Source organism: Chiloscyllium plagiosum, chromosome 9 (assembly GCF_004010195.1).
Source record: "Chiloscyllium plagiosum isolate BGI_BamShark_2017 chromosome 9, ASM401019v2, whole genome shotgun sequence".
Taxonomy (NCBI): Eukaryota; Metazoa; Chordata; class Chondrichthyes; order Orectolobiformes; family Hemiscylliidae; genus Chiloscyllium; species Chiloscyllium plagiosum.
In genome coordinates, this window is record NC_057718.1 from 22,781,923 (window position 1) to 22,797,902 (window position 15,980).

Genomic DNA, 15,980 nt, shown 5'->3' on the forward strand with positions numbered 1-15,980 from the left:
ATCATACCTCACAGAAACTGTCTGAGCCATCACCTTCACCATCCCGGATATGGACTGATCCAGCGGCAGGACAGACCTGGCAGAGGTGACGGCACAGTGGCTTACAGTTGGGGAGTTTCCCTGGGAGTCCTTTAATGACTCCAGATCCCATGAAGTATTGTGGCTTCAGGTTAAACATGGACAAGGAAACCTCTTGCTGATGCCTGATAAAGAGCTAATGCCCAAAATGTTGATTCTCCTGCTTTTTGGATGCTCCCTAACCTGCTTTGCTTTTCCAGCACCACTCTCTCGACTGCTCATTACCATGTCTTCCCTCAGTTTTTGGATCAGTACTCCACCACGTTGAACAAGCACTGAGGCTGGCAAGGGCGTAAAATGTAGTCCAGCTGGAGGATTTCCATGCCCACAATCAAGAGTAACTCAGCAGCAGGGCTCCTGATTGAGCTGGTCAGGTCCCAAAGGACATCGCTGCTAGACTGGCTACATAGCATAGAGTCATAGGGATGTACAGCATTGAAACAGACCTTTCGGTCCAACCCGTCCATGCCGACCATATATCCCAACCCAATCTAGTCCCACCTGCCAGCACCTGGTCCATATCCCCCCAACCGTTCCTATTCATATACCCATCCAAATGCCTCTTAAATGTTGCAATTGTACCAGCCTCCACCACTTCCTCTGGCAGCTCATTCCATACACGTAACACTCTCTGTGTGGCAGGTGGTGAGGCAACCAACAACAGGAAAAATATACTTAACCTCATCCTTACCAATCCCCCAGCTGCAGATGCATCAGTGCACGGCAGTATGTGTAAGGGTGACCACGGCACAGTCCTTGTGGAGACCAAGTCCCACATTCACATTGAGAATAATCTCCATTTTGTTGTGTGGCATTGTCATCATGCTTAAGGGACAGACTTCAAACAGATCTAGCAACTCAAGATTGGACACCCATGAGACACAATGGGCCATCAACAGCAACAGAATTGTATTCCAGTACAATCTGACAATCTGTAACCTCATGGCCCAGCATATCCCCCACTCAACCATTACCATCAAGCCAGGGAATCAACCCTGGTTCAATGGAGAGTGCAGGAGGTCATGCCAGGAGCAGCATCAGGCATACCTGAAGATGACATATCAACCTGGTGAAGCCATTTTCCAGGACTACTTGCATGCCAAATGGCATAAACAACAAGTGACAGAGCTAAGCAATCTCACAACTGACGGATCAGATCTAAGCTCTGCAGTCCTGCCACATCCTGGGTCAAAATCCTGGCATTCCTTTCCAAATGGCATTGTGGGTCAACCCACAGCAGGTGGACTGCAGCAGTTTAAGAGGGAAGCTCACCACCACTTTCTCAAAAGGCAACTTGGGACAGGCAATAAATGCTGGCCAGCCAGCGATGCCCACATCTCACAAATGAGTGGAAAAAAAAAGCTGGCTCTTCTGAATGGTGCTCAGAGCAAGCCTCTCCGCCTATCCAGCTGGCAAGTGAGAAAGGAGAATTTAAAAAAAGATTGTTTCTGGTTACAGAATTGCCTCCAGCGATTTCCAGTTTTCCGCTGGGTAAAAATGACTCCTTTCCCAATAACTGTGTGTATTGGGGCCTTTATGTCCTCTCGTGGCTAGGTGTTGAATTTTGTTTGTTATCACATCTTTGAAATACCCTTGCTTTACTAAGTTGACGGTGCTACATAAATGCAAGCAGTTGCTGTTATTGCACAGAATAGCCTTTTGGCCCATCAGATCTGTGTTGACCCATCCATGCTAATCCCACTGCAATCACTAATCCCACTATCTGCATAAATCTGTGCCGTGATTCCCAATCCCATGTTCCTTTGTTCAGATGAATCCATGGGGTAGAATTTTATGGTCCCATTTGTTAGCCACTCACAAAACACAGTGCCAGTTCACTGCCCAGCCACCTGCCCTTGACCAAGGTGACTGGTGGCTCACACGCCCTTGGACTTGACATGGCCATTATTTCTTGAGGACGTTAGGTGGCCCATAAATTGCCCCTAAGTCCTCATCCTGTCGCCTCTACTATTTGAGCCAAGACTGGATGATACCAATACAAAGCAGATAGCTGAATAGGCCAGCTCAAGCCCTCCCCACTTGAAGCTCATACTCCCTTTAATCCTATTCATCTTGGTCTGTCAAATTCCATCACTACCCCCAAACTGCTCCTGTGGCTGGGACCTGCCAGCCAGGCATGGCTGATACCCTAGACCTACCTTAGTTCACGCATCCATTAGCTCCTTTTCTCCAATCATTATCTATGATCCCAACAGAAGCCATTGCACAAACCTGCCACTGCTGGGACTGCAGAGCTGCAATCTATCTAATTACCCAGCACCTCTGTAAGAAGGAGCATCCTCCCAGCAGGGGGCGCACATATTACCCTCAGCCAACACATACCCTACTAAATGTAAGCTGTCTGCGGAGCAGCTAGCATTGGCAGGTTTGTACTCCCCAATAACTCTCTGGGTGATGGGCTGAGGAAACTCATTGTCTGAAAATGCTACCAGTAGGGTCAATTTTGGGAGGAACATTTTAACAGGCAGCAACTCAGCAATGATTTAATCAACAGTGCATTTTGAAATCTGGAGGTATCAAAGGTACCTCAGTTTAATCAGCCTCTTGTCAGATTTGAGCAATATGTTGGCTGTATAAATCAAGGTCCCTTCCTCAATAGTGAGCTTCGAGTGGTCCCGCCATCATCTCATTTCTGACAAGACACAGGGTACAGGCCTTGATGTTTTTCTAATAAAGTTTTAGATATCTGTGTCATGCAAATTATACCATTGGAAAATCCACCAATAATAGAGTTGATATTCCAACTTCCTTATTCAACCTCATGAAATGAAAGAATGCGTGGGGTTTTTGAGTTACAATTTCCATTAAATTAAGCATCTAGGCCTTTTCCAGTAATGATGAGGAGATTGCTTCATTCCTGTGAGTGACACCATTCAGATGCAACAAAAACAAACCTAACAAAGTAGCTGCTAGTCAGATTTAATATAAGGTATTTGGAAAATTGATTCATTTCGCTCAATAAATTGTTGGAAATCATGCAGATATCATTGGAACCAAATTGTAAAAGATCATTGCAAGGATTTCCTTTCAAAACAAAACAATTAAAAACATTGTTGCTTAATGATCCTTAAAATTAATTCCAATATGTGTAGATGTGCTAATAAACAAATCATCAGGCGTTTTGTCTTTGAGGAATACTTGGCTAAGTTTTGCTGTAAGTTGTGATTTTCTTTTTGATATTTTGCAAATATTGTCAGAGCTAGCATCTCTTGGCTCTTTTTTTCCCCCCACAATTTGGGCTCAGGTTGTGGGCAGTGCCAACTATGCCTAAGTTAAATACTCTAAAGATTCTTGTCCTAAAAAGGTGGTGGTGGGTCTTCTTTTGTAATTATTGTTTGATAACTGAATGGCCATCCTAAATCACCTCAAATGTCATTTACTTTCTCTTAATTCCATAGATGAATACAAGTTCTATTCTTCCTTACTCTTTATTCCTAGCAGAAGACTTCCTATGAAGTGTTTGTTATCAACATCCTTTATCAGGGACTATCAGTGCTTGGGACTGCAGAGCTGCAATCTGTCTAATTGCCCAGCACCTCTGTAAGGAGAAGCGTCCTCCCAGCAGGGAACGCACATATTGCCCTCAGACAACACATATTCTACTGAATGTAAGCTGTCTGCAGAACAGCTAACATTGGCAGGGTTGTGTTGTCCAATAACTCTTCAGGTGATGGGCTGAGAAACAAATGTACAAATTAACTTATTTGTTTTGTTTCACACAGGCTGAACTCCATCGACGTCAAGTACCAGATCTGGAAGTTGGGAGTAGTATTCACAGATAATGTAGGTATCAAGTAGGGGACGGAAGCTAATTCAATTTTCAATGAAACACTTTTATAAATGTGGATGACTCAATAGTTAGCACTGCTGCCTCACAGCACCAGGGGTCTGGGTTCGATTCCAGCCTTGTTTGACTGTCTGTGTGGAGTTTGCACGTTTTCCCAGTGTCTGCATGGGTTTCCTCCAGATGTTCTGGTTTCCTCCCACTGTCTAAAGATGTGCAGCTTAGGTGGATTGGCCATGCTAAATTGTCCTATAGTATGCAGGTGAGCAGGAGCCATGGTAAATGTGAGATTATGATGCTATGATGGGGGTTGGATTTGGATGGGATGTACTTCAGGGGGTCGGTGCAGACTTGATGGGTGTCTTTCTGCTCTGTACAGATTCTTTGAAATATAAGAATGGTGTAAATGTATTCATCTTACAGCTCTGATAAAACTACTCGAGGAAGGAAGGCTGTTTTTATCATTCATTATAATTATTTCCATTTGTATGCGTGTCTGCACCTGCACAAGTTTTTCACACTTTTTTTTTCCTTACCACATTGTCTGCTTTTACAAAATCCTCTCAGAAAGGTGGCATGACCCATGATTCTATATGGCAATTGCACTCTATAGTTTACTCTCCAGGAGCTACCTAATGCCATCTTAAAGAACATGATGCGGAGGAATCGGTGTTGGACTAGGGCGGACAAAGTAGAATATCACACAACACCAGGTTATACTCCAATAGGTTTGTTTGGAAGTACTAGCTTTCGAAGTGGTGCTCCTGCATCAGGTAGTTAGTCACCTGACCAAGGAGCAGCGCTCCGAAAGCTAGTACTTCCAAATAAACCTTTTGGACTATAACCTGGTGTAGTGTAATCTTAAAGAACATTACTGAACCACTAGATTTTTAAGACAACCCATAGTCACTTTACTGGTGACTGCTTTCCCATTCCATATTTTTATTTTTCATTGAAAGCAAGTTCTTAAACCTCCATGGTAGTATTCAACCTCATATTTCCTAAACTACTTAGTGTAATAATCCACTAACCTAGCCAACACACAAATTGACATTGCCATAATCAGAGCCTAAAAACTGTCTTAAAATTATTTTTCCTGTGCTTTTTTCTTGGATTTCACTCCCCAGTCCCTCAATTTAATTGCTTTGGAACCAATGTTTGTTGTTCCAGAATGGAGTTATCAGATAGCAATTTCCTTCTTGTGGAATTCTGTAATTGCCATGTTTTTTACATCATGCATAATTAATGGCTTAGTGAATTTACCAAAGCCAATTGGTTCAGTTTAATGTGTAAAATATATTGGGGTTACCAAGCAGTTTATCAGTGGCCATTTGTACTCAAAACATCAAAGGTTGGAAAATCCAGGTCATAAATCTCATCTGAATAATTTGATACATTTTTGAAACAAAACTCACTACTTTTACTCATGTAGTACTGTTTTTAAAAATTCCACTGACATAAATCCATCATGTAGCGAACTTTCTCAGTGGCAATAAAGGCAGTAACTAAAGGGGCCTAGTGCTATTATCACTAGACTATTAAACCAGAGACCCAGGTAATGTTCTGGGTTAACAAAAACAGCAGATGCTGGAAAAGCTGAGCAGATCTGAGGAAGGGCCACCAGACCCAAAACGTTAACTCTGATTTCTCTTCACAGATGCTGCCAGAACTGCTGAGCTTTTCCAGCAACTTCTGTTTTTCTTTCTGATTTACAGCACCCTCAGCTCTTTAGGTTTTTAATGTAATGAGGTCTCAGGCATGGCAGGTGGTGGAATTTGAATTCAATTTTAAAGAAAACTGGGATTAAGAGTCTAATGGTAACCACAAAACCATTGCTGATTATCAGAGAAAAACCGCCCGGTTCACCCATGTCCTTTAAGGAAGGAAATCTGCCATCTTTTGTTGGTCTGGCCTACATGTAACCCCAGACCCAGAGCAATGTGTTTAACTCTAACTTACCTCTGAGCAATTAGGTGTGGGTAATAAATGCTGACCTGGTCACTGGCGTACACATCCTGTGAATGAAGTTTTTAAAAAAGGTTTTGAAGAAAGCTTCCCTTCATTTTTCCTCATTTACAAATCTCTGATTGAACCTATTTCAGGACTTGACTAATAAACCGTATTATTTATCTTCACTAAGTATTGCAACTGAAACTTTTTGATTTTGCAAAGATTGCCTACAGTTAAAAATTATCCATTGCATTAATTGATGTATGGTGAGAATTCCGCTACAGAAACACCACAGCCATGAATCTCCATGATTTGGAGATGCCGGTATTGGACTGGGTGTACAAAGTTAAAAATCACACAACACCATCAGGTGGTTGTGGATGTGATGAAGAAGCAGCTCTCCGAAAGCTAGTGCTTCCAATTAAACCTGTTGGACTATAACCTGGTGTTGTGTGATTTTTAACAGTGAATCTCCATGGTTGGTTTACTGTCTCTCCATTCCAAAAGGAGTCAAGCAGAACCCTTAGGGAAGCTGACAATCCTTTGGGGAATTTTGGGAATCAAATCTATTTCATAGTTCTATAGAGAAATACTACAGACTTGAAGTGGAGCTTGGGTTGAAAGGTGGTCTCTGTGGTGAATTAATGATCTTATTTGCACATCAAGTGCCCCCTGTTTGTGCTTTAAATTGATTGCACTAGAGGGAAATTACCCTAGCAAACTGACATGTAAAATCTTGCAAGATGCGCAAGCAAAATATTACTTCAGACAGAAATGAAAGGAAAGTATTGCAAATTTGAAATAAGATTTGAACAGAATAGCAAGTCATTCAGCTTTAAAGAGAAAGGAGTGGTTTCTGATGAATGGTCTCTAGGTGAAGCGTTAGTATTTATTCTGTTCACAGCTATTTAATAGACCATTTTCTGTTTTCAATTTCGAACTCAATGCAATGTGTGTGCACTCAATAAAATTCTTCCTCTTCTAGAAAATGTACTTCTGTGTGCTGTCTGCAAGTAATGCTTGTTTCTGTTTGCTTGCAGTCCTTCTTGTACCTTGCCTGGTACATGACGATGTCAGTTCTGGGACATTATAACAACTTTTTCTTTGCTGCCCATTTGCTGGATATTGCAATGGGATTTAAAACATTACGGACCATCCTGTCATCTGTGACACACAACGGCAAACAGGTACTTGGATGCAAGCTTTTTAAGTATAAAGTTGGATCCACAAATGAATAGCAGGTACATAGTCCCTGCATAACATGTTTATGAGGATTTTTGAATGTGTTTTCTAACAACTTGCCTGTAGCAATACTTTGAAACTTAAAATGCAAAGGGAAGAGATTTATTTGTTCTCATTTAAGCATACGCTTAAGATGCAGCCGATTAAGAGATGCAACTTAATACAGCCAGAGGAAATGGGAAAACCAAATATTGTATGAATTGGTCAATCATTGTATGATTGAAAGACTTTGGGAAGTTATTCCTCAAGTTGTTCTGATAAAACAATTGAGTAATCATCCAGTAGAATCTACAGTTTTATTAAATAGATGGCTATTAATGATTTCACATTGATCTGACGCTTCTCTCCCCCTTTATGTTTGCGCAGCTGGTATTAACCGTGGGCTTATTGGCTGTTGTGGTGTATCTGTACACAGTGGTTGCTTTTAATTTCTTTCGCAAATTCTACAACAAAAGTGAAGATGGAGACACGCCAGACATGAAGTGTGATGATATGCTGACGGTAGGTGCTGTACTTGTTTGGGAAAACATGTCAAGTCTGACTCATTTGAATCAGATTTCACTTTTAAGGAATATAATAGATGAGAAGCTGGAAAAGAAACACAGACCTGAAAGGCTATTTAGACCAGTAGGCACTTCCTTTGTGGTCACAGCCCATGAGTTTCCATTGGATGAAAACTAAGGTAGCATTCTTATGATTTCCTGGCATGCACTCGCAATGGAGAAGCCTTTAAGCCATAAGTTGACCTTAATATTTTTGTTTAAATGGGCTTATAAGCTGTCTCACACATTTTAACCATCACTGTTGATCATAATGTTTACCTTGTTATGCTAAATTATATTTTAAGGATGAAAGATGAATGCTAATACAACTGTTCCACTAACAGTGTAGCTTTTATAAAGGAGCTTTGTGTTAGTAAATGTATTCCTATTTATTTTTAAGGTTCCTTCTCCTTTATGAAATGCTGCTTCTAATTGTCTTTTAATTTTTGATTTATTTCTGTGAACAGTTACTGGATTTTCTCTTGCATTTTCCCAGCATATCCTGTACTCTAACAATGTTTACACAGTGAATATAATACGTGGGCTGTTTTGATTTAAGCTGCTTCTTTGGGCTTTGCAAAGTTCTTTTACTGAAGCTGCAGTGAGACAATGTACCAAGCCCTGTGGAGATTCACCTTCAGAGTTACACTCGATGGTTTATCTAAACCACAGGAACATTTCAGGGTCCATCAATGAGCAATGATGAATTGACATCAGGGTTTTCTGCTAAGGCAGCAGATCACAATTCAATTATATGAACATAAGATGCTTGCAATATTTTGAAAATGGACATGGGAGTATTGATTCTTGGATTAGGTGAATTTTTTGTCAGGTTTTCAATTACAATGATTTGTTGATTTGGTGGTTTGAAGTATAAACAAAGGACAAAGTATTTAGAGAGCTCAATCTGAAGGTGAGATGCATGCTCATCTGAAGTTGTCACTTATTCTTTTGTTTACAGTGTTACATGTTTCACATGTACGTGGGTGTTCGTGCTGGTGGAGGTATTGGTGATGAGATTGAAGATCCAGCTGGAGATGAATACGAAATCTATCGAATTATCTTTGATATCACCTTCTTCTTTTTTGTAATCGTCATCCTGTTGGCCATCATTCAAGGTGCGGAGATATTTTGCAAGCGCATTTTGCAGCTGCTCGGGGAGATTGTATTATTGTGACTATGTTTCACCATAGTCTTCATCAAGGATGGGGAACCTGCGGCCTTAAGGCTGCATGCGGCTTTCCAGGCCATTGTGTGTGGCCTTTTGAATGAATCCAAATTTTGCAGAACGAATCTTTTATCTTTTATTAATATGTCTTTTTTTGTCCCACAAAGTAATTAAAAGGTTAGTTAACTTTAGAATTAACATTTTTTTTTCATTTTTTTAGTTAGTACATGGTAGTGAGATTTTTATAAAATAATGTGAATTTTGAAGAATATATAATTGAAGTTTCTAGGATGCGGCCTTATTAGATTACAACTAACATAATGTGGCCTTCCAACATGAAAAGGATCCCCACCTCTGGTCTCCATTAATAGTTTTGAGAGGGCAGATGGATTTATATAAGCAATACACTGATAGAATATCCATCAGGTGGTGATTTTTAAAACTGCGCTGGAGGAAACCTAAGTGACACAAGTGGAATGCTTCTTCAGACCTTAACCAATAAATATCCTGACTACATAATGCATGAGCAGTGAAACAGGAAAGTAGTGGCTAGTCAATAGCTAAAGCTGATAACTATGCTTTTTGTGCACTAAATAATGTTAGAACTAGTGATTTTAACATTTTAAATTTGACAGAGTTATGAATATGTGGCATATCTCATTTCATCTGTACTTCCAAGTTTACAGGCACAATGGTGTAAAATTAATTATATACTATGAAAGATTGTGAGGAATCTTAGAGAAACTCAGCAGGTCTGGCAGCATCTATGGAGAGAGAAACAGAGTTAATGTTTGAGTCTGGTATGACTCTTCTTGAGTTCTGACTTGAAATGTTAACTCTGTTTCTCTCTCCTTTGATGACGCCAGACCCGCTGAGTGTCTCCATCAATTTCAGTGTTTGTTTCAGATTCCGAGCATCAGTAGTACTTTGTTTTTACTATTGTGAGGAATCAAGGAGTAAAAGCACTTTTTTAGTAACACGTTGGACAACAGACAACAGAAGGACTCAGGTCTAATCTGTGGTTTATGCATGTTGGCTAACTTTAGCTGGCATGGAAATTAAAGCATTTCAAGTGCCTTTGGGCAAAGGGGAAGGCAAAAACAAAACAGCCAGAAGTGTTGTTACTGAATTCCAGCTTCCTGTTTACACTGGGGAACAAGTTAGTACACAGTGGATGACAATGAAATTGAGCTTGGTCTTAATGGCACGTTGCCCAGTCACCAATGTCCATCATCATCACCATAATGTTTAATGTCATTGAAATACCCACCACAAAATATTGTTTAACATTATCTTGGAAATTGTTGCAGATATCGGGCAGTTGCTTCTGGTGGTACAGTGGGTTTCCTGCTTCAGCACATGTTCCTCATGAACTGTAGCCAGTACACTCCTGGGTAAAAGGGGGCCAAAGATCCTATGAATTGGTGTCCCAGCTGGGAACTGCCACCCTGATCATTGAGTCATAGAGTCATAGAGATGTACAGCACGGAAACAGACCCTTAGGTCCAATACGTCCATGCCGACCAGATATCCCAACCTAATCTAGTCCCATTTGCCAGCACCCGACTCATATCCCTCTAAACCTCTCCTATTCATATACCCATCCAAATCCCTTTTAAATAATGCAATTGTACCAGCCTCCACCACTTCCTCTGGCAGCTCAGTCCATATACACACTACCCTCTGCGTGAAGAAGTTGCCCCTTAGGCCCCTTTTATGTCTTTCCCTTCTCACCCTAAACCTATGCCCTCTAGTTCTGGACTCTCCCACTTCAGGGAAGAGACTTTGTCTATTTATCTTATCTATGCCCCTCCATCTTGGAATAGATTCAGGGAAATATACCCCAAAATCCTTTGCACTATTGTTATGACATGGGGTAAACCTTCCTGCTTAAACCAGCAACACAGAAAAGATTTATCCTGTGCAGTAACCTGTGAAAATTCGAGAGGCCAAGAACCATTTAAAGTGAAAATTAACAACTCTATTCCTTAATGTATAACACAGAATAATTAATTAACAAGTATTTACAACCTCTAACCTATCTTCTACCTTCCCTTCTATAATATCAGTCCAATAAAATCCCCGATTAAGATCTACAAAACAAAACTCCTTATCTCAAAACCAGGCAGTTTTTGATTCTTCTTTGTATTCCTGTCTTCTTTTTTTCTTGGGGATTCTGCTTCACTGGTTACTGATTGATAAAGTTACATTTAAGAGAGCTATTTTTGGGCAGTCTCTACATGCTAGTAGTTTGGCAGTTCTCCTCCCAACTGTTCAATTCTCCCTGGTCTTATACCCCCAAAAGCATCAAATCGTGTCATTGGCTTTTAAGATTGTCAATATACTAAATTAAAACTGATTGGAATTTGGTTTTTATTTTGGGATATAATTTAAACTGATTTGTCTAATTCGAATCTGTTTTTGTCTCCAGGCAACCAGCTACCCTAACTGCTGGACCAAAAAGTTACATTATATCTTTTTCAGAACACTTGGTGCTGTCAGGTAGTTCTCTTGCTTTTAACTCTCTTAAAGGTACAGTACACTCACACCTTCATAACACCTCCCCCCTTAAGAAAAAATGAACCATCATAATGAAAAGATGGCTTCATTTTTTTTCTATTTTTTAAACACATTGCCCTAACATACCGATAACCTTAACATAAGTTCACCTTAAACATCTTCCCATTTACCTGTTGTTTTAAAAAATTCTCAAGGTCAGGTTCGTAGGAGAGTAGTCTGACACAGAACAAACTGTTTTTGTCTCCAGGCAACCAGCTACCCTAACTGCTGGACCAAAAGGTTACATTATATCTTTTTCAGAACACTTGGTGCTGTCAGGTAGTTCTCTTGCTTTTAACTCTCTTAAAGGTACAGTACACTCACACCTTCATAACACCTCCCCCTTAAGAAAAAATGAACCATCATAATGAAAAGATGGCTTCATTTTTTTTCTATTTTTTAAACACATTGCCCTAACATACCGATAACCTTAACATAAGTTCACCTTAACATCTTCCCATTTACCTGTATATATATATATATAAAACATTAAATAAATACAAATCTCATCTCGACTTTATCAGTTAAATCCGCGATAACACATCTGCGATTACATTCTTGCGACCTGCAACATGTGTGATTTTTAAATTAAAAGTAAGACTCCAACAAAATAGTCTCATATTCTTGTCTTTAAAGCGTTCTAAGAATGTAAACAGATTGTGGTCCATGTACACCACCGTCTCCGACACATTGTTCGTGACATACACATGAAAATACTGTCAGGCCAGTTCCAATCTCAATAGTTCTTTTTCGATTGTGGAGTATTTCCTTTGGTGGATGTTGATCTTCTTTGAAAAGTAACCAACTGGCAGTTCAGTCCCATCCTCGCCTTCCTATAGGAGTACAGCTCCAACTCCTATGTCACTAGCATCGATGGTAACTTTAAAAGATCTTGAAAAGTTTGGTGTAGCTGAAATTGGTTTGGTGGTTAATATTGATTTCAAATAATCGAATACCTCCTGGCATGGTTCTGTCCACCAAAGCTTTGTGTTCTTCTTCAGCAAATTGGTTAATGGTGCCACTACACTGCTGACGTTTGGAACAAACTTCGATAGAATCTGCTGAGTCCTTAGAATTGAAGCACCTCTTTCTTCAAGCTTGGTCATGGAAATTCCTCAATGGCCTTCGTCTTTGCGTTCCGTGGGGTCAACCTTCCATGACTGATGTTATGTCCCAAAAACATCACCTCTGCTTTCGTGAATTCAGTTTTATTTAAGTTTATCACCAGTTTTGCTTCTTGTAGTCAGTCAAAAAGCTCTGCCAACTGTACCATGTGATCTTTCCAGGACTTACTAAAGATCAGTACATCGTCCAAATAGACTTCACAGTTTGTTAACCCAGCCTCAACTCTGTTCGAGAGTCTTTGGAATGTGGCGGGTGCATTCTTCATTCCAAAGGGCATCACTTTAAACTAATCTAGCCCATTTGGAGTTACAAACACAGAAATTTTTTTGCTGTCTCTAATAAAGGTACCTGCCAGTAACCACGCATTAAGTCCAACTTGGTGATGTAACTGGCTTGTCTGACTTTCTCAGTACAGTCCTCCAATCTCAGAATTGGATATGAGTCTGATTTTGTAATGGCGTTGACCTTCCAATAATCCACACAGAATCGTTGAGTCTCGTCCGATTTGGGAACGAAGATGATCGGCGAACTCTACTCACTCTGGCTTGGTTCAATGATGTCCTTGTGGAGCATGGCCTCCACCTCCATCTGGACCTCTGAAATATTCTCTGCCTCCTTTTCGCAGTACGCATCCACATATATATCTTTTATCATCTTGACTTGCTGTTGCAAGTCTCTTCCCCTTTGAGGACTAAACACTTCTATCTGACCCTCTGCCTGTTCAGGGTTTTCCTGTCAAACAGGGTATCCACTAACTGAACCTCAACTCCTTTATCTTTCTCTTTACTTTTTGCTTTGTGCTGTGACTTAAGATAGTGGGATCTGGTTACCACACAGTCTGGGAAAGTACCAGGATATTTCTGTTTTAACTCCTCACTTTCTCTCACTTTTAATTTAATCAACCACAAGTCACCAAAATTAAATAATTGTCTCACCTATGTTTTAGTTTAAGATCAAGGACATTAACCTGCAAGTATTTAAATGTGCTGAGATTTTTCGTATCCCCAAATCTATTCAACTCTGTCTAAACCAGTTCAAATCCTGACAACAAGCCCCCAAACTGTTATGACACAGTGTAAACCCTCCTGCTTAATTTAAACCAACAACACAGAAAAGATTTATCCCATGCAGTAATCTGTGAAAATTCAACAAGCCAAGAACTATTTAAAGTAAAAATTAACAACTTTATTCCTTAAAGTATAAAGGAGAATACTTTACAGCAACTATTTACAACTCCTTCTTCTAACCTATCTTTTACCTTCCCTTCTCGAATATTATTCCAATAAAACCCCCGATTAAGATTTACAGAACAAAACTTGTTATCTCCAAACCAGACAGCTTTTGGTTCTTCTCTGTATTTCTGTCTTCTTTTTCTTGGGGATTCTGCTTCACTGGTTACTGATTGATAAAGGTACAGAGATGGCTGGTCAGGTGGTGTGCTGTAGCTGTATGATGTGGGAGCTGGCTGATCCCATTGTGAATGGCAGTGACCACATCTGCAGCAAGTGTTGGTTGCTGGAAGAACTCCGGATCAGAGTTGATGATCTGGAATCTGAGCTTCAAACACTGCAGCGCATCCGGGAGGGGGAGAGTTTACCTGGACACTTTGTTTCAGGAGGAAGTCACACCTGGGAGATTAAGTAATTCACATTCAGCTAGTGATCAGGCACAAAAGAGTGAGACTGTAAGTGAGGCAGGTAGGGGGAACCGGAGTTCAGGAGTGGAGGAGCCTCAACCCTTGACCTTGTCCAACAGGTACGAGATTCTTGCTCCCTGTTCGGATGAGGAAAAGGGCTCTGGACAGGAAGAGCCAACTGACCAAGGCACCATGGTCCAGAAGGCCATTCAAGAGGGGGGAGCTAATAGACAAGTAGTGGTTATAGGGGATTCTATAATTAGGGGGACAGATAGTATCCTTTCCAAGCCGGATCGGGAGTCTCGCATGGTGTGTTGCCTGCCCGGTGCCAGGGTGAGAGACATCTCCGACCGTCTTGAAAGGATATTGGAGCGGGAGGGGGAGGATCCAGTTGTTGTGGTCCACGTTGGTACCAACAACATAGGAAAGACTAGGGTGGAGGACCTGTTTGGGCATTATGAAGCACTAGGATTTAAACTTGAGGCAGACTGGGAATGCAGCAAAAAGGAAGGATAACTTCGGACATCTTATGACTTCCAATATCTCTGATGATAAGAAAGTTAACATTAAGGCACTTTACCTGAATGCTCGTAGCATTTGTAACAAAGCAGACGAACTAATGGCACAGATCATCGTGAATGATTATGATGTGGTAGGCATCACAGAGACGTGGTTACAGGGGGGTCAGGACTGGCAGTTAAACATCCAAGGGTTTTCAACTTATCGAAAAGACAGGGAGGGGCAGAGGGGGCGGGGTTGCCTTGTTATTTCAGAACAAAATTAAATCTATGGTGCTGAATGACATAGCGTCGGATGATGTGGAGTCTGTGTGGGTGGAATTGAGGAACCACAAAGGCAAAAAAACCATAACGGGAGTTATGTACAGACCTTCTAACAGTGGTCAGGACCAGGGCCGCAACATGTACTGGGAAATAGAGAAGGCATGTCAGAAAGGCAAGGTCACAGTGATCATGGGAGACTTCAATATGCAGGTGGACTGGGTAAATAATGTTGTGGATCCAAAGAAAGGGAATTCATGGAATGCTTACAGGATGGCTTTTTGGAACAGCTTGTCATGGAGCCCACAAGGGAGCAGGCTATTCTGGACCTAGTGCTATGTAATGAACCAGACTTTATAAAAAATCTTAAAGTAAGGGAACACTTAGGAAGCAGCGAACATAATATGGTAAAGTTCAGCCTGCAGTTTGAAAGAGAGAAGGCAAAATCGGATGTAATGGTGTTACAGTTAAATAAAGGTAATTATGAGGGCATGAAAAAGGAACTGACGAAAATAGACTGGAAGCAGAGCCTAGCAGGGAAGACAGTAGAGCAAAAATGGCAGGAGTTTGTGGGTAAAATTGAGGACACTGTACAGAGGTTCATCCCCAAGAAGAGAAAGATTATCCGGGGAGGGATTAGACAGCCATGGCTGACAAAGGAAGTCAGGAAATCTATCAAAGAAAAAGTGAGAGCCGATAAAGTGGCCAAGAGCACTGGGAAATCAGAAGATTGGGAAGGCTATAAAAACAAATAGAGGATAACAAAGAGAGAAATAAGGAAGGAGAGGATCAAATATGAATGTAGGCTAGTCGGTAATATTAGAAATGATAGTAAAAGTTTCTTTCAATACATAAGAAACAAACAACAGGCAAGAGTAGACATTGAGCCACTTCAAACTGATGCTGGAAGCCTGGTGATGGGAGATAAGGAAATAGCTGGAGAACTTAATAAGTACTTTGCGTCAGTCTTCAGTGGAAGACATGAGTAATATCCCCCAACAAATAAAGGGAGTCAGAGGGCTGAGTTGAGTATGTTGCCATTACAAAAGAGAAAGTGCTAGAAAAGCTAAAAGGTCTTAAAATTGACAAATCTCCT

At 40.7% G+C, this 15,980-nt stretch overlaps 1 protein-coding gene across 1 annotated transcript in view; it reads left to right on the top strand.

Moving 5' to 3' along the window:
* ryr2a (ryanodine receptor 2a (cardiac)) overlaps nt 1-15,980 on the top strand; it is a 749,067-nt gene that overhangs the window by 718,466 nt on the left and 14,621 nt on the right. Inside the window, exons 96-99 of the mRNA XM_043695572.1 lie at nt 3,822-3,882; nt 6,874-7,020; nt 7,442-7,576; nt 8,579-8,735. Of these exons, the coding sequence (XP_043551507.1) occupies nt 3,822-3,882; nt 6,874-7,020; nt 7,442-7,576; nt 8,579-8,735 (500 nt within the window). The remainder of the gene's footprint in view (nt 1-3,821; nt 3,883-6,873; nt 7,021-7,441; nt 7,577-8,578; nt 8,736-15,980) is intronic.